Genomic DNA, 19,998 nt, shown 5'->3' with positions numbered 1-19,998 from the left:
TCTGGGTGGCTTAGTTGGTTCAGCGTCTGACTCTTGATTTCAGTTCAGGTCATGATCTCACAAACTGTGAGACTGAGCCCTGTGTCAGGAATTCTGCTTGGAATTTTGTCTCTCTCTCTTTCTTCCCCTGCCCAGCTCATGCACTCTCTCTATCTCAATTATTTTTTTAAATGCAGTAATTGAGACAAACACTATTTTAATGCAATCTTAGAAAAAAAAAATAAATGCCCCTCCCAATCCATATGGAACCAAATAACAAAAATTGAAATAACAACTGATGCCATGACAAGCCATATTGAAGATCAAGGAAAAAGGAAAAATTTGTATCCTGGATTTTTTAATGGAAGCAAACCCATTAGTAAAATTTCTCAAATCTTCTTTTTCCTGGTCTCATTTTCAATGGAGAGAATAGCTGTGTTAGACAATTTCCCCTTGACTAACAATGATCACAAAGAGGACACTTTTAAATTTATTTAAGAGGAGGTAAATTTATAATAAATTCTGTTTGTGTAAATAAAATATTTAAACTTAATGTTGGTTTTAATGCACCTACCTTTTTAAACTTTTCAATATTTTAAAAATAACTTCAATGTTCTAGAAAAAAATTAACAGTAGATAACAACATACATATATGGGGACATATTTTTCTTTCTGTCTTGGGCTCCAGTTGGCCTGACATGCTACTATGGTCTGGGATCTTAGCATTTCCTTCTTTATCCTCTTAATCTTGTAGGCCTCCTTTCCCAAGGAGCATACAGAATACTTGATAAATATCAAGCGAGGGATTTGACTATTTTTTTTTTCTCTATTTTTCCATAGAGTTGACAGTAATTTACTGGAATAAAAAAAGTTTAGGAGGGAATTACATAAGAATCAATCCCCTTATACTGAGAAATCACTTATATTTTATTAGGTGTCATAGTGTTTTTTTCATTGTTTTTTTTCTTTTCACTCGTTAGATAGTGGTACTAAAGTTTCTACTAACTTAAGGGAATGGTATCTTATGTTGATTTTAAAACACTACCAGGATAATTGGAGTTGACCATTGAAAATGAATGACCAAATAATGGAAATTGTTGATGGGTACTTATAATGGAGTTTTATAATATAATTATCCGTATCATTGTTAAGACTTTGAATTTCCATAACTTTTAAATCGACAATTGGAGAATTTTTAGGAAAAACAAAAGTCAATCTTCACCTGCTTCTATAATAATCAACCTTCTCTCTCTGCCCCTCATGAAGGTACTAGGGAGACCACTCCTGGCAGCCATGTTTGTACCAGGCGATTCCATTTCTCTGGCCACAGCTGATTGTTTAGGAGGAGAATGACTGAACTAAACTAGGCCATTTAGGCACTGCCTCCCTCTGGAGAATTTGAATTATATGACACTGAATGCCCCAGTCAAGCAGTAGTATTCCCCACAACCCCAGACACAAGTTCATGCATAACTGGCACTGGGCAACGTCATTGGAATCCACAGACAACTTGAAGCAATGAGAGGACAGAAGCTAAGCGAGAACAAGGCTCACACACAGAGGAGAGAAGGAACTAGATGGCATGTAAGATGGAGAAAGAGTAGTGAACTGGTCATTCCCTTGTTCCCCTAAGTCCTGGCTGTACCGCTAGCATTTCAATGACACAAGATTACCCTGTAGTCTCATAAGGAAGACCCTTTTTTACCAGAGATCTTATGAGCGTTATAGTCCCTACGTCTGGGTGCAAGTGATCCAAAATTGCCACCCCGATTCAGGCACATGGACAGAGTGTGGCATCTGATCAGTGAGTGAATATTTCCACTGTCCTCTGTGGTACTCTGATGGAGAATTTTTGAATCTAGGAAGGTGTCGTATTTAAGAATGCTGCCGGAGAAAGGGTTCAGGAGTCAGGTTATCTCAGAAGGTAGAGGCAGTGGAAACTACTGGTGGAACTGTGGATCTGGAGTCAGACACACTTGGGCAGGTTGTTTTATCTCCCTTGGCCTCAGTTTCCTCCTGTGTAAAACGTGGACATTAATAAAACCCACCTCCTAAAGCTTGTGAAAATTAAATGTGGAAATGTACATAAAGTACTCAGTACAGTACAACAAAGCACTTAGTACAAAAAAACTGAATTGCTTGGGAGGCACAGGGATGCTTTGCACAAAGCAAAGAACAGGGTAGAGAGAACAATAATATGAAAAGTGTCATAGGGAAAGGAGAAAACTTCATCTCTTTGGCTCTGTGGGAAGAGTATGCAGAAGTTAAGGCAGATTATGACTCACTATTATAAATCCTTTCTGATCATTAGATCTGAGACTTGCTTGAGCATTTCAGAGCTGCCTTCTAAAGTGACTGAGCCCTCAGTGCCTGAGTGTATTCAAGAAGAAGCTCATGTGCATCTGTTTGGAGGTGCTGTGGAGGAGATCCTAGGTGATTTCTAAATTCATTTCAGGCTCCAAAATATGCTCTACTGTTCACTCATTCAAAAATACACACAGCAAGGGGCGCCTGGGTGGCTTAGTCGGTTAAGCGTCCAACTTTCGCTTAGGTCATGATCTCGTGGTTCGTGGGTTCGAGCCCCACGTCGGGCTCTGTGCTGACAGCTCAGAGCCTGGAGCCTGCTTCAGATTCTGTGTCTCCCTCTCTCTCTGACCCTCCCCTGCTCGCGCTGTCTCTCTCTCTCCTAGAAATAAATAAAACATTAAAAAAAAAATACACACAGCAGACATTAGTCTGATGAAGAAATTGCCAAAGACCTGATCAACGAAGAACGTAACAGACTCTAAAAGACGTTACGGGATGCTGGCTGGCTATCCTAATGGAATACTTGAGGGATTGGGGCTGGTATTGATGAGATGGGTCCAGAAAGCATACTTTGTATTCTGAACCTTTCTTATCGTTCCACACTGCTGACATTTATTCATTTTTTCTGCCTTCCTTAACTTAGACATCTCAATTCCACAGAGGAACCGAGATGACTTTGCTCCTTCCTCTACATGACAGTGAGATAAATTCTCCTCTGAGTCTCCAACATATGTGCAGCAACAGCTGTGAAAGTAGGCTCTGGCAAATGATTGATTACGGTGTTTCATAATAGAAGGGTCGAGATTGTTCCCCTGAAGCAACGGGAACAGCATTCACCAATGCCAGGGAAAATGTTTGCTGTCTTTTCAAAGCTTCTGGCTTAGACCTTCGCTTGTCTGATACTGAACAAGGTGGCATTTTTAGCAACAGGCTATCTGTTCCCACAGTAATGGTAGGATAACATACCTCACTTTGTGTTCTATTTACAAATTAGTAAGAAGAAAATTAACATATATGAAGTTTATGAAGCAATATGTTCAGTTATCAAATATGGAGAGAATAAAAATTCCTAAAAGCAAGTTGCTGTTTTCTTCTTAAACTGATGGTCAGACTTTAACAAAAACAGCATTAAAAAAAAGTAAATGGAACTCATAAAACACGCAAGTTTCCTTTCCACTTCTCAGCATAGAGAATTTTTGTTGCTTGAATTTGCTAATTTCTTGGGAGGCTAATTCTTTATAATGGAGCCTATATTGGGCTGATTCATAGAGTGTAGCCTACAGCTCTCAGTATTTAATGAGAGTTCTTGCCAGAACAGGGAGTGTAAGTATTTAAAATGCAAAGGTCACTATTGCGAGAGGCGAGAGGCTGTTATGTGGAAAATGAGACTTAACAATGACATTTTTCCCAATAAGCAAGATGGGGAAACAATCTAAACGTGGATCGGTGGAAGAATGGAATAAAGAAAATGTAATGTGTACATACAATGGAATGTTATTCAGTCTTAAGAATGAAAGAAATCCTGTCATACAAGACATGGATGAACCTTGAGTACTCTGCTCGGTGAAATAAGCTAGGCACAGAAGGATAAGTATTGCACTATTCTGCTTACATGAGGCATTTAAAACAGTCAAACTCAGAGAAGCAGAGAACAGGATGGTGGTTGCCAGGGGCAGGAGTGGGGTCTGGAGGGACATGGGTTGCTGTTCAACAGGTGTAATGTTTCAGTCATGCCAGTTGAGTCAATTCTGAAGATCTGCCCTGCGACACTGTGGCTATAGTTAATGATATGGTGTCATACATTTTAACATCTGTTAAAAGGGCAGATCTCATGTTAAATAGTCTTACTACTAAATAAATAAATAAATGCCCAAACTGCAACAATGTCATGGCACCATGTGACAAAGTGCTATAAAGGGCAACACAGTGTCATCATGGAGCAAACTGCAAGTCAGATGAAATAAACTTTAACCCACTCATAAGAAACTGTATTGTGGAAAACAGTGTATTTCCTTTTCCCAATCAGATGGAGGGTTTGGAAAAAGGAGGTTATTTTAAAATAACAACAACTTCTACATATTGAGGGGTCACTAAGTAGCAAGCACTACACCAAACTCCTTACATACAGTATCTTAATCAAACCTCACGGCAGTGGTATGGGATGAACACCATTATTATCCTCATTTTACAGATGAAAGACTGAGGCTCAGAGAGGGAAAATAACTGGATGAAAGGGTTTACAATAATTAGGCCAGTTGCTCTTCTAGTCTCTCTTAAGCCCACTCCAAGAATGTCTCCATTAAGGTCAAAGGTGACTTAGCAGAACTCATCGTACCCTTGCCCTATGAGCAGTATTTGTGCAGTTAGCCATCTCTTCCTTCTCCATATACTTTCCTTGCTCGGCTCTTCAGATACCACATGTTCCTCCTCCCTTAGCGGATGCTCCTTTTAGTCTCCTGCTGGTTCTTTCTTTTACTAGTAGGATGCTCTTGGACTCAGTCCTTGACCCTTGGTTTCTCAGTACTCATGCCCTGGTGATCTCATTCAGTCTCTTGCCTACAAAAACCATCTATAAGCTGGTATCTCCAACCTGGTCCCTTTACCTGGATGCCAGACTCCTATACTGGACCGCTTACTCTACCTCTCCATGTGGATATCTCATGGACACTTCAAACTTACCATGTCTCAGATAGAACCTCTGATTTCCCCCCAGATCTGCTCTACCGACAGTTATCCCTTCTGTATGGGCAACAGATGGCAAATTCCATCCTTCTCAGGTGCTAAGATTCAAATCCTTGGAGTCAGTCTCAACTCTTCTCTTTCTCTCACGTCCCACATGCTGTCTAGGAAATACTATTTTCTCTGTTTTCAAAATACATCCAGAATCTGACTTCTCCTCACGTCCACTGCTTCCACCCTGCCGTGAGCCGCCATCATGTCACGCTTAAATGGTTGCAATAGCCACCTAACAGGCTGCTTAGCCTCCTTTCTGCCCTAGTATATATAGTTCATTCTCCATTGAGCTGCCAGAATGATTCAGTTAGACCGTGAGTTGAATAACGATTGTGGTAGCTTGAAATCTCCCAATGACTCCCATTGTTACTGAGAGTAGAAGTTGAAATCCTTGCAATGTTTGCAGGGACTGATGTTATCTGGCCACTGTTACCTCTGACTTCCCCTTTGCTTACTCTATGCCTCCCTTTCTCCCTGTCTTCCCACTGGCCTCCTTGCTGGTCCTCGAGCGGCCCCAGCATGCTTCTGCTTTAAAGCCTTGACTCAATGCTGTCTCTGACAGGAATGGTCTTCTCCCTTCAAAGCTATTTGGAATTCTCAGTGAGGATCCTTTGACTATCCTAAGTAATGTGGACTCTCCCCAAATCACTGCTAAGTATTGCTTATTTATGTAATCTCTTTCTGATGTATGTAATCTACTTATTTAAGTTGTTTTTAATTAATTTTTGCCCCTCCCTGGTAAATTTTAATCCTCAGTAGATTCAAACACAGCTCTGTGACTAGAACAGACTTGACACATAGTAGAAACCCAGTAAATAATGGTTCAGTGAATAAAAGTGACAGGATCTCAAACCTTACTTTGTGTTTCGTGATGATTCTCTGGGGATTATGTAATGAAACCAACTATCTCTGGTCAGCATGGATAGTGACAGAACCATGGAAAGAGAAAGTTATCGAACTTAAGTGTCCAAGCATAATAAAGCCATTTAGAAGAACCAAACTCTTAGAGGAGCAAACTGAGTTCTAACATGGTGGTGTGTGCTATGACTTCTCCTACCCATGCTTCCTGGAGGCACATGTCCCGGGACATAAGTAAGCTTGCTCTCTGATACTGGCAGAACCCTGTCTGTAGTGTCTCAGCTTGATTTTGCTCCCTACCTCATAATATAAACAATACCAACAATATTATTAACATTGATATTATTAATAATTTATATTATGTTAATAATATAAATAATAATCCTAGCCAAAAATTATATAAACAATATTAAATTATATTAAGAAAATTAATATTTATTAATTATATTATTAATATTAACAATTATTATAATAGTATATAAATATATTATTATATTTATAATAAATACAAGTAAGTTGTAACAGTACCTGCATATGATAAACTCCTAGTATTTTTAAGTTGCTATTATAATTATTGTTATCATATTTCATAGGGCCTTTCAAAAGATATTACCTTAATTCAAAGAACTTTCTCTAATGAATTAATTTTGCATATCACAATTAGCTGATGAAAGAGATCTTTTTAGTAGAGATAGGAAAATACCCATTTGTCTTTTTAATCATCTGAGCTTGTTTCTGCTTTCTAAGTGGGAAAAGGGATGTGGTATCAATCAGATGTCTGATTTTTCTACAAAGTTTAAAAACCTGTCTCTTCAAAGATATGTTTTGGATGATCTTTAATAACGCAGCTACAGGAAATAGTATTATACAGATTATTTACTTGGGTATTAGTGTTTCCAATCTTCCCACCACTGCTGTAGTTGTTAGCATTTTATCTTTTTTAATGGCTACCATTTATGTAGTGCTTGCTCTGTCCTAAGTAGTTTACTTCTACTATCTCCCTAGTCCTACCAATACCTATGAATTAAGGATTAATTAATATTCTCATTTCTTCACTCAGACCCACAGAGAAGTTAAGAAGGTTGCCTCATCGCATTGCCAGTGATGGAGGTGAACTGAAATCTGCTGTTGATCCTTAAAGCTTATACTCTTAACACTAAATCATTTTGCAGAAACCAAGAAGAGGAACACATTTCTCTTCTAAATGACTAATAAATGCCAGTAGAATGGCACTTATGAAAGCATTTTACATATAGGGAAATAAAGATTTACTTCCTAACAGTCTGGATATTAAAGATTGGTGAATATATGTTCTGAAATAAGTTTTAAGGGGTAGAAATTGATCAAGTTTTAGTGAAACTAAATATTGAGGTACAAAGGAGTAAATGCTGGTTGAATTAAAGTACATGTTTCCTGCCAAATGAATTGTAGTTGCTAATTATTTTGAGAGCCTTTATACATGTAAAGCAAATCAAGGCACTCAAAAGTCTGACATAAAAGTATTTCTGTAAAATTTTAAAATACTTTGAGAACTGAAGTGGTTTGCAGAGTATTCAGTGATAACAAATTCATCAATACTTAGAAGGAAGAAATGTTAGCACATGATTTCTGGATTAAAAATCTGTGTATATTATATATACACATTGATATATATTGGTTGCTATGTATATATGTATTTTTTATTAAAAGATACCCAGAAATTTATTGATGAATTTAGTAGGGCTTTAAATAGGAAGACGGTTTCTTTCTCCTTTCCCTTCCTGCTCAGAAACTACCAAAGCATTGGGTTATACAAGAAGCCCAAATCAAAGGAGTTAGGGTCTGTGCTGAACACCTGTGAGAAGAGATTGGAAAGTGTAATGTACCACCCGGCAGTCTGAGGACTGAGAGGCCGCAGCAACTGCAGATTTTTGTCTCTCTTGCTGAAGAGGTATCTTTGTAGTCTCTGGAGAAAGCTCAGGTAGCTGTTTGTGGCTTTCAGGATCGTGTCCTGAAACAGGAGTTATCTGAATGGAAAGAGATGTTGTGTGTATCTCAGGCGCTGGGTTAGGGGGTGGTGAGCAAGGCCTTTGGAGAAACGATGGTACTTCAACAGATTGGGAAAACTGTGGAGTATTAAAGTGGACACTACTTCCTAGATCCTGGTTATGGATTAGTTTCAGTGTAGAAATTCGTCGAGTTTGACAGTCCTGTGTGTAGTCCTCTTGTAGAAATGGGGTGCTGGTGTTAGCATTTGATGGGGAACCAATGGTGGCAGCTGCTGGTAGCGGGTTAGTGATTTTTTGTGTATATGACACAGTTGTGTTAGATTCTTCCGAATACACAATTGTCTGGTTTGAGTCATCATTAGAATACATAGTTCCCTCAAGAGGTTTTTTATTAGTAAAGTACTTTGTACAGGAGGGAGTTTGTGTGTTAGTTACTGATTGGTCTAAAATGTCACCCTTTGTGTGACTGGTTATCAGGGAGCTACAAAAGCTCTCTTTTCTGGGTGGTTGAAAGGGTGCCTGGATTGCCAGAAGCATCCGGAGAGAGAAATAATGTTGAAGGAAAAACAGAGAGAAAGTCAGAGTTAGTCTTTGAGAAAACCAGCATCAACCTAACCCTTAAAGAAAGTAAAACAATGTCACACCTCCTTATTCTACACATTTTGCTGGCTAGATTAAATGATCATTTTTATTCCACTTAGAATGCCTTTTAATTTATTATCAATAGTTACCCTGTGGGAGAAAATGGTTTTTATGGAGAATACAATATGAAGTTTGACTCCATCTATATTGAAAATTATGTTAAAAATCAACATGTATTCTCTTGGCATATTTTTTTGACCTTGAGATATATGCATATTTTTAGACTTTGAGGTATAGGTACCGTATATTTAGTCACACTGTTTTGATAACATTTTTCAGGTTTGGGGCACAATTTTACTAATATCTCCAACACAGGGTTCTTTCAGTTAACATAATGAACAGTTGCAGAACTCCTATTTATTGAATAAATATACGGCTGATGGCATAGCTTCGAAATCAAAGCATCGGCCAACAGCTTTTTAAGAATTAGAAAAAGTCATAAATATAATGTTAGAAAGTGATCTACTTTTACAAACTGAGTCAGAAAAAAACCCCACAAAGCCTGTTTTGAACTTAAACATGTTGTGAATTCAAGTTTGACAAGGAACACAGATAGAAAAGCAAAACATATTAAAGATTAAAGATGTTCTAAATACGCACCTGTTGCTAGAGAAGAGACTCTAAAGTGTATTTTTAACCATGTTTAAAATAACATAGTAGACAAGAATGTGCAGGATTACCTGAGTTGGTGACTTTTTTTCTTGTAAATTTGGTCGAACGCTTCTAAAACCTTTTGCTGCAAGAGAGGAATATGTAGCATCGCCGTTCAATGTCTCTTGATTTCGATCATTGTAAGAGCTCCAAGCTTTTATTAAGGGAAGACAAATTGGATACAAAAATATCTACATTCATTTTTAACATTTTTTTGGGTAAAATTTATTTTTATTTCCAAAATAACTTCTTTGTAAAAAGAAATTAAACTTAGTTTAATAGACATAACTGTATATGCAATTGAGGTTTACTGTGAGGTCAACAATGTGACTACAAATATGTTAAAAAAAAAAAAAAAAACAGCTCACAACAGATGTAATGGTTATTCAGAATAGCTTTTCTGTACCTGAGTCTGGTGACTGAGAATCACGTCCTAAAAGAAAAAGAAATGCTGAAATTAATACCAGGGTAGTAAAAGAAATGAACAGTCTAATCAAGATCATTTAGGAAAAAAGAACCACAACCACTTTTTTTTTTTTGCAAACATTATCTCATTTCTGAAACTCAAAGTAAGTCAAATCTACTAAATTAGAGATTTGTGCATTTATATTTATTTCAATTAAAATATCATTCATTAAATATAATACGTAATTAACACATATAACAAACATTGATTTTTTTCTCCCTCAATAATATTGCAACCATGTAATTTTTATCTTATTATTGCCCAACTTGGATATATGAATTTTTAAATACCAAATTAAAGGATCAAAAGGTGTCTGGCTTGTAAATAATAACTGCTTCTCCAAGCATTAAATCAAACCCCCAGATACTTAGCTTTCACTGCCCTGGTGTTACTAACCATATTCAAGTCCTGTGTTAGATAGCGATCAATTTTTTGTAGCCTGCATTTCACTTTTATACCTTAAGAAAGAAAGTGTAGGTGTTTCTACCATATTATGCAATATTTTCAAATCATTCTCTGAACTTTGAATTTTCTTCTTGTTGCCATTTTAAAATCATTTTGTATTCAAATATGAAAGAGCTGTTACAATATATTCCATTGTCTTGGAGTAAGCTGTGGAAAGCAAGTTTAAATATTAACACATTGCTTTTGACAATGCAGTTGGAAAATTGCTCCATGACGTAATTACTATCGGGTTTATTCGGATTATACATTCAAGAATATTCTGTAACTGATATTTACTTGAGGTAGTCAGTTTGTATTTCTTGGTTCTTTTAACTTTAGAAAGGACCTTAGGGGTTATCCAGCCTAATCTTCTGTCCAGTCCTGAACTCCTCCTCAAGGTTTCCCGAGACCATTATTAAATTGCTGTATCTCAATGCCTAATAGAACATGATGTTACGTGTAAAAAGGACTCTTCATTTTCTTTCTAATGCTTATGGGATATTTTGAAACCTAAACACATAAATTTGGAGTGATAAAAATGAGTTGAGAAATGAGAGTTTGGTTTTTAGATAAAATATTTGATACAGACTCTTTCTAAATCAAAGGAAGAAAAATATGAAATAGCACAGAGTACATTACCATGTCTTCAGCTCAGGTGAGTTAGAGAAGACTAACAAATCATTATCCTTTATGATAATTGCTAATTTACTATGGAATTTATCTCCAATGAGCTCAAAATCATTTTACCACAATAACATGGGTACGGCAAAGAAAAACAGTAACTCTGAAGACTTATATGTGAAATGCTTACTATTAGATTCTATTTCTAGGATTTAATGGAAGCAGAAGTGATTGAAATTCTCAATCACGTAAAGGATGTTTTACAAAGAAAACAAACATAGTGTAGCAATACAGAGTAATCAGAATTCTGCTCTGGGGCACTCAGGAAGAGAGATATAAAAACCACCTGAGTGTCACATACTGTTTGTGGACAAGGAGCAAGTTTTGGGACCTGGAATGGCAATGAAAAGGGAAGGAGCAGTAGTAATTATTATTTATATCATAGTTATTTGCTTAAGAATAGGGAGTTTATTCCACCTTAGTTTGATAAAACTGAGCTTATAATGAAGGGTGTGTGGGTATATGCCGGGGATGGAGATGGTAGAAGCCAGATGCTTGTAAGTACAAGAGATGTAGACACAGTGAAGGGGAGGAAGGTATATTTAGAGCAGATTTGAAGGATGCTTGAAAAAAACTTCATCAGATTGGCAGTTTGTAGAGGGGCAGTTCTGTTTCTTCTTACTGGTGACCATGCTGGAGATGATGGAACCTACAGGGGAATAAACATTATGTGCAAGACTCACATGATAGTCACTCTAGGTTCAACCAGAGGCTTCCCTCTCCCCCTGTACTGGGCCCAGAGATTTCCCAATGGACCTGTACCTCTGCTACAGGAAATATGAGATATTAATAATGGTGAGCTTTTCGAACTGTGCTCAAATTTAAAAAAAAAATGAGTTTGAGCTCCACCAAATAGCCCTGCTTAACATGATAGACACAAGGGTGTAGAATTATGAGCAAGGAGCAAGGAGAAAAATGGCCCTGGCTTAAAACTTCAGGATGAATCCATATGTTAATGAATCTTATGTTAATGATTTCAGTCTACTCTTAAGTGGGTGGTTTCTTAAGGATATTGAAATGTACAACATTCATTTCTTTAAAATAAATCCAGTTATATATAGCTAATACACCGAGTCCTGATTTGCTATTTTATTATAATTCTTCAGAGGCACTGAAAGAGAAACACCATCCCACATGAATACTGTTCACCATAGCCTTGCTTTTATTTAATTTCTGCCAAGAATGCTTAGGAAAGGGAGGGCAAGTGTGGTTTGGAGCAAGTAACAGAAAGCATCCTGGAACCATGTCAAGTAAAGAGAATATAGGTTAAAAAAAAAAAGGTTAGCATGTAAATGATTTGGCAGATTCATGGGGAAAATGGTTTTTGCCCAGTATCTTGGGTATGATTCATGGTTGTTCACTTGTGGAGAAACTAGAACTTGAGTTCCAGAGATCAGAGACTTTAGTTTCTAGTGTTCTTTATCGTTGATGGTCATTGCTTCCCTGAAAATTGAAGAATGAGCAAATGGGACAGATCTATCATTCCCTGGCTCTTTGGCATGTGAATATAAATAGGGTCTGTGAGAATTAAGAACCATAACCGCTTTTCTCTGGTACAATGAACACTCCCGGTGTCCAGGCAGAAGGTGGTGGACACCTGTCACAGGTCTTATCAAGGCATTCCTGGCGCAGTTCGGGGATTGGGCTGGATGCCCTCAAGGTCCTTTCCAATTTTATGATTCCACCATTATGATTTTCATGTAGCCATGTTGGTGGTACCTGTTATATCATAATCTCTCCCGTGAGGTTTTATTTAAATACCTTTTAACTGGTATGCTATGTTAGACAATATAAACTACACTTTTCTTGAAAATTATGATTTTAATTCTTATAGCTCCTTTCTTTGGAGGGTTCAAGTGCTTTGCAAGAATGAATTACACGTATTAATTCAGGTCAACTAATTGAATGCCTACTGTGTCTCTAAGTGCTGTGATAAGCCTCTTTATTTATTTTCTTCATGTACTCTTATTTAATTATGACAAATCCTTGTGAGTTTGGGAAATGATTAAGTTCTCAAAGAGATAGGAAAATGACAAAAAATTTTCTTTTTAAGAAAGGAAAATTGAAGTACAAAGAGATGGAATTTCCCAAGGGTATATGTAAAACACCCAGGTGGTGTTGGCAGGATGCATATTCTTACCATAATGGTCCAGTCTCCACAGCATACCACCATACTGGTGTTATCGTAGAGCGCCACATGTTTGGTAAAATAAAATGTACTTTGAAAAGTCTTGTTGTATCTCTATAGTCTACAGTCAACATACTCATTATTGTTGTTCTAGCTTAGGTTGAAAATATCAGTATGTGCTGTGAATTGCCCATTGGGACATTACTTCTTCTAAAAGACAAAGAGAAACACACTGATTTAAAGGACAAATAGTTGATCACTAGCTGCTCATATTGACTTTGTGATTGGAGCAGGGAGAGAGGGGGGCTTAGAATTTTTTGTGGAGGTAGTCTTTTACTTAAAAGTTGTTTTATTTTAATACTATCTAATGTGATAAATATTTACTAATCCTCTTTTGATTCACAAGAAGACGCTATGTCGAATAAGTTCTTATGAAGGCTATCATAGGATATAAGAGGCATAAACAGAGGCTTATTTCTTTCTTCAAAATGTAATTAAAAGTTCCTTGGAAAAGGAATCATATCTTATGTATCTAATACAAAAGAGATCTATTTTTAATGTAGCAATTAAAAACAAAGTTCAGGGGACTTCGTTCTCTAGAAATCGTATTCCTAGTGATATAAAATTTAAAAAGGTTTTTTAATGTTTATTTATTTTTGAGAGAGAGAGACAGAATGCAAGTGGGGGTGGGCAGAGACAGAGAGGGAGACACAGAATCAGAAACAGGCTCCAGGCTCTGAGCTGTCAGCACAGAGCCCGACGTGGGGCTTGAACTTGGGAAAGGTGAGATCATGACCTGAGCCGAAGTCGGAGGCTTAACCGACTGAGCCTCCCAGACCTCCTCTAGTGATATAAAATTTTAAATGGTTGGAGCACCTGGGTGGCTCAGTCGGTTGAGTGTCCAGCTTTGGCTCAGGTCATGATCTCATGGTTTGTGATTTCGAGCCCTGCATCAGGCTAGCTGCTGTCAGCGCACAGCCTGCTTAGGATCCTCTGGCCCACTCCACCCTCCAGCCCCTCCCCAACTTGCACTCTCTCTGAAAAATGGACATTAAAAAAATTTTAAATGGTCCAGAGACATTGGATACTCTTGTTACTGAAGATAATCTCATATTCCTAAAGTACCAAATCTTCTCCATTACTTTGATTCTGAAGCATTAAATATTTTCTACTAAATTGAGTGTTACAAAATTGATGGTGTTCTAGTTTTGACTCTCCAAAATGGCAATTTCTATTTCAATCTCCTACTATTCCTTTAGCATACTTTTGTAAATCATAACAATCTGGCATTGTTGAAGCAGTGCCACATCCCCTACATGGTACCCTCAGATGGTCCATGTCTGAGCTGCTTGGGCCAGAATTTTACTTGGTTGAAATGCCAGTGGCATTTGTGGTTAGGCATTCCAATCACCTGATGGCCCTGGAATTCTATTTATTTAATCAATCAATCAATCAATCAATTTATTTATTTTCTTGTTTCCCTTTATTTCCTTTTCTCTCGGGTATCCAATACAAACTACACTTGAGTTTTTCTGACATTTTTCCATGCTCGTGTACACATGAACAAACATGTACAAACACATATACAAAGATCTTTCTTAACCAAAATGATATCATGCTACATACATTGCAATGCAATTTGCATTTTTAAAAATGTAATATATTATGGAATACCTGGACTGGTATTTAAACTTGTACATTGAGATACACTTGTGAACTGGAGGTGGTGGTGGTGAAGAGTGGGATTCTGCACATGAAAGCTTGTTTTTTCCCCTCAAAATAGCTGGGTAGTTTAGGATCAAGTGGCTTTAACCAAGGACATTCTCAGTATTAATTAACTACTAAATTTATGTGTATAAAAGACACTAATATGCACAGTATGAATTAAAATTATTTAAATACTCTCAATCTCTTTCCAGCTTCTCCCAAACCTGCAGATATTATAAATAAAAAACAAGGAACCCCAACTAACGAACACACAATCAAACCACCTAACCAACCAGCCAACCCACAAACCAGTCACAATAAGGTCTGGGCATACTGCAGGATCTACAGACACTGGAGCTATTGGGTTCACTTTGATCTTCTACAGCAATAGCCTCTCTCAGTGCAGACTGTGCCCACAGGTTTAGGTAAGAAAGACAGACATTTGTCAAAAAGAGACCCACCTCATTGGATGCTGAAATATCACACTCTCAATGACTTTCTACAGATATTTATATCTGTGGGTACAAATTAATCTTAATTGGACCAAGACATTTAAAAATATGTATTAGAAGAGTCTTTGCTGATTGGATTAAAGGATATTTTAAGGTCTTTTTCAAAACTATTATTTTCTCATATTGTTCGCAACCTTTGGTGAAGAAGTGAATTTATAATAGTTCAGTTTCTGAAAATCCCTCTTCCTGACACCCTGTGTCCCCACCACCCAGCAGTTTTTAGATAAAAAGAAAGCAACTAAATCATGTGTGAGTTATCTTAACTAAACATTGTGTTGCTTTAGTTTATGAGGGAAAAAAAACCTTAATTAGTTATTAACACTTGCAGCTGTTACTCAACACATTTTTGTCAGGTGACTGTTGTTTTTAATTAGATTTTTAATATGCTTTTTATAAGATATCAGTTTCATTTGGCTTTATATTTTTAGAACAAAAACAGTCATAAGGGATAGGAGCTATTCTTGAGACAAGAAAAATAAGAACTTGTAAGGCATTCGAAAAGTATTTACAGCCGCTTTCATCATCCAAACAAGATAATTCTGGAAAGAGAGAAAGGTCAGATAAAGCCAGTAGATTGTGACATTCTGTGAGTTAGTGATATTATACCTGCAGTCAATAGGTTTGGAGAACTTTGAACTCTCTTCACAGATGTTAATGTAACAGACATGGCAGCACGTTTGCGAACACACCCACCGCTATCTGAAAGCAAAAAAATGATATAGCAGAGGCCACAGCAAAGGAGGAAGCACATGCACTATCATGCATTTTTAAGTGGAACGTGCCAGACATCCGTGAGGAAGATGAGCAGTCAGAATTAGTAACCATGGACTACATCTGAAAACTTCACACCCACCCCCAACTAAAACACACAAAACATAAAAACCAGGGGTCTGTTTTAGCAATAGATGGCAACACTTTAGTGAAAACACAAACTTTATACTTACTGTCTTAATGGTTTTCTTTAATGAAAACACAAATACGGAACTCAACTTTGTTTATACCATTTAAATTCAATTAACATAAATTTATAAGCAGTGTGAGTAGCCTTTAGAGTTATGGACAACTTGTATTTCAGGACTGAGAGCTATGATATAGTATATTTTTTATCCATCATTTAGGCTTTACTGTATTTTAGCTATTTATGATTCCTAAAAGTAGCTGGAACCACTTCTTGAAGTAAAAGTTATTAACTGATATAGGCATGGTCTATGTGATCGATAGGATTCATAAACATATATCATTTTAGAAATTCTCTATCTTCTTATTTGGAATCAAAGGCAATATTGATATACACAGTACTGAAATGACCAATGTTTAAAATCAATTGCTTTTATACTTTTGAACAATATATATGATGATCTGTATACTTACACTGTATGGAAATCACAACATGAAATAAAATAAGTGAAAATGCATCAGCTATTTTAACATGATATGAGAAGTTTAGAGTACCAAGACTTCTAAAATTAGAAGGTTTGTGTTCTATTTAGAAATGGACTCCAATTTCATTCCCACATTCCTTTGTGTATGGAATGTGCAATAAATAGTTTTGCTCCTTCCCCGGGAATGAAACAACTGAAATTGAATTCTTCTTGGAAGTTATAACAAGAAAAACAAATCATATAACCACCACTGTGATAATATCATCATTGTATATTGCCACATGCTATTTTCCTTTTTTCCCTTTTCCTTTATTTCTTAAAGAAAAGTATCCACTTGGTTTATTGGAAGTGAAATAATTTAAGAGTGTTTGGAAGTGCAACTTAAATTAATTATTGATAAAATCACAAGCGATAGTTCAGTAGAGTTTACAATTGGTGGAATGACTCTCTTATCAAACTATAATTTCTTAAATATATGTTTAAAGTAACAATTTCCTAATCCAGACAATAACTAAAGCAGAAAAATGATTTGAAGCAACATAAGTGAAGTCAAATAAATCAAAGGTCAACATAGAAAGACACAAATGGTAGAAACATACAGTACTAAAGATATCTTTAAGAGAGACACCAAGAGGATTTTAGCAAACTGCAAAGAAAAAAAAAAAAGAAAAAAAAAGGTGGCTACAAGAGAGGAGTGTTTTAGATAAAATGGAGGTAATGTCACTGAATGTGTGGTGGATAGCAGCTATGAATGGTCTAGAAGGATTGTGTAGTGAAGGGTGTTGAAAGTGGTCCCTGACCTCTAGGAAGTTTCATTTTCTAGTTCTGTTAATCCTGAACATCTGAAAAGTTTCAAAATGAGGAGATTCAGGGCTACTCATTCAATCCATGGTTCCAAAACTGTGTGCAGAGGGACCTTGGGCCCTCTCAGGAGATTTACAAGGTCTTGGGAGTATATTTTATGTTCTTGAGGAGAACACAGTGATATCCATCAGACACTGCCTGAAACTACGAGCTTCAACTAGTTCCCATTTTCAATGTAGTCAATTATGTTGTCTGCCTGTAGATGATATCACATCTTTGAAAAGCTGGGTTTTGGTGTTAACTGTGGCAAAAAGCAAGTGCCCCCTGAAAAGAATTTTGGGCCAGTAAAAGAGAGTGGTGATGTGCACTCTAATTCCATGGTCTGAGAAGTTTTGTGTGCATTCAGCAGGCACACACATTCCATTAGTAAGTACCTGTGGTTATAAAGAATTTAAAAAATGATTACTTTTTAAATTAAAGTGTATTATTTTTTCAAATTGCTTCTCAGTTGGTAGAACATAAGTACTTATTAAGTTGTCTGCACCTACTGCTTAATAAATAGAATTGTTAGGTATTTCTTTTGGCTTGAGAGCATGGCTGAAAATTCCCAAGCTATCTTGACATTGTAAAACCAGGAAGTATAGGAACCTCTGGGTTAAACAGTGTCTGTATTCTAAGCTAAGACCTGTATAAAATGAAATGAGAATCAGTTTTTTTATTACCAGTTTAATAAAGGGCTCCCCTTGAAAAGTTGAGACACTTGTAAAACTGCTGGAACAGAAAAATCTATTGTATTCTTTATCTACTTGCTCATGTGTTGATACTTTCTGCTATTCCTTGAAGATATGTGTAAGATCTCAAAATGAGGATACTGTCTTGCATATTTCAGGTCATTTTAAAGTATCCTGATGCTACGCTCATCTTCACACTCATTCACGACCTAGAAGGAGGCAGGTCATAAGTGACCTGCATACTCTGGCACTGATGCTACAGTACTCCTAGGAGCTGTTTCCACCTGCTGGGAAACACTCATGGGTAAGTCACACACTGTGACTTATCTGATGTCTTTCTCTCCTTCCTTTCTTTAAGAGCTAAGATTTTTCTTGGAAAATGATGGTTCGCAAGTTCTAAGACTGGAAATAGAACACGTTTTTGTATATTTCCATACATTGTTTAGATACTTCTGTATGAAAAATGAATCACATTTCTTTGGTTGGTTTATTATGTATGTATTTGAGTAAAAAATGAAAAGCTAACCTAAAAGATTTTTTTTTTCTAAAATGTTAGTGACTGACCCAAGGACATTGAAGCAGTAATATATCTCTTTAATGATTCATAGGTAGGTAACAAAGACCAGTTTTATGTACAGATATTTAAGGACCACTCTACTTTATTTTGTAGATAGAGTGACAATGCTTTCTTCAACTTCCTACAGCAATATATATATTTAAATAGCAATATTATAGTAGTACTTTGGCATTTTAGACAAAAGGGTCCAGTCACTTCTAGTCAATTTTGTACGCATATGTTTGAATATCATATTTTATGTGCACATATGTGTGTAAATTCACCCAGATAAGCAAAGTAGCTATGCAAATCAGCATTCTGTATAGAGCCATGCTCATTCCTTTTAAACAACAGCATGCTTTAGAGGGTTACATTCACGCTGCTGAAGCAATAACTTGGCTCAAGTAGCCCAGAGACCTAAACAAATGCACAAATTTCTCTTTGCCTACTTTGCTATTAAGGACTGGATTCTATGACTAGGAAGATTAATTATTGAATGTAATATAATCAATATGGCATATTTAGTGTAATCACATATTATACCTCTGTCATTAGGCGAATCAGCACTCCACAAAATGAAGGATACTGGGAAGTTAGATTCAACTTTAATCCCTGAGAAGGTGCCTGCGAACAGTTGGTGAATACAACTTCCTCAAGTGGGCAGTTTGCTGGATGACAACTCTCACACCATTGCCTTCTGTTCAGCAGTGTTCTCTCTATTCTATTTGCTCTCTTCAAGAAATCCTTTTCCTTAATAACATTTCTCCCTTCATTTCCCATGTCTAATTGCCACACCTCCAACTGTCCAAATGCCTTTACTTGGTTCTTTTCTAGGGTTATCATCTCTCTTGATTTGTAAGCCTTCCTTATATATTTTGACTATCTCCAGTACCCCCATCTTGTCTGTTACTCTCCACATTTATAACTGCGTCTTCGGGGGCCGCTGACCCACACTTCTCTGAGGTCAACTAGAGCAAGGTTTCTGCCAAGGGGCGACGATAGAATCATGGACAAAAGGACAAGTGTCCGTGTCTCTACCCTTGATCTGGGGATTAGATGTTGGTTCTCACCAATGACCGCTAATCGTCCCTAGGAGCATTTTGCTAACAATAAGAGATAGCAACCAGGCAAGCAGCTTGAGGTGAGAAAGTATCCTGGACCCCCTTTTTCCTTTGCCATGGAGTAACTGGCTAACTTTCCAGTGACTGCTTGTGGATAGGAAACGGTATCATCTGTGAACACGGCTTCCAGAATTTCAGTGAGAAAGCTGTTTTTCAGAATCACTTGGTAGCCAATATAAAAATTTCAAGGGGCAAAGGTGAAAATAGAAGTTGAAATATTTCTACTGTGGAAAGAAAATTCATATGTGCCTAGCATGTGTCGCAAGCCCTGTTGCAATTAACCTGTATTATATAATACCTGTATTGTT

General features: G+C 36.8%; 1 protein-coding gene across 4 annotated transcripts in view; it reads right to left on the bottom strand.

Moving 5' to 3' along the window:
- SORBS2 (sorbin and SH3 domain containing 2) overlaps positions 1 to 19,998 on the bottom strand; it is a 184,981-nt gene that overhangs the window by 81,407 nt on the left and 83,576 nt on the right. For 3 of the 4 annotated variants that reach the window (XM_039241200.1, XM_039241202.1, XM_039241203.1), the window contains 3 exons: positions 15,703 to 15,795; positions 9,565 to 9,591; positions 9,188 to 9,312 (listed from right to left, as the gene is read on the bottom strand). In XM_039241200.1, coding sequence (XP_039097131.1) covers positions 9,188 to 9,312; positions 9,565 to 9,591; positions 15,703 to 15,795 — 245 coding nt within the window. Of the gene's footprint in view, positions 1 to 7,742; positions 8,235 to 9,187; positions 9,313 to 9,564; positions 9,592 to 15,702; positions 15,796 to 19,998 lie in introns of those variants that run through there. The other variant, XM_039241201.1, reaches the window with a different exon arrangement.

The sequence above is a fragment of the Hyaena hyaena genome, unplaced genomic scaffold (genome assembly GCF_003009895.1).
Source record: "Hyaena hyaena isolate Hyena2069 unplaced genomic scaffold, ASM300989v1 scaffold_190, whole genome shotgun sequence".
NCBI classification, from domain to species: Eukaryota; Metazoa; Chordata; class Mammalia; order Carnivora; family Hyaenidae; genus Hyaena; species Hyaena hyaena.
The sequence above is the reverse complement of the archived record's forward strand: the minus strand, read 5'-3'. Positions and strand labels throughout refer to the sequence as shown.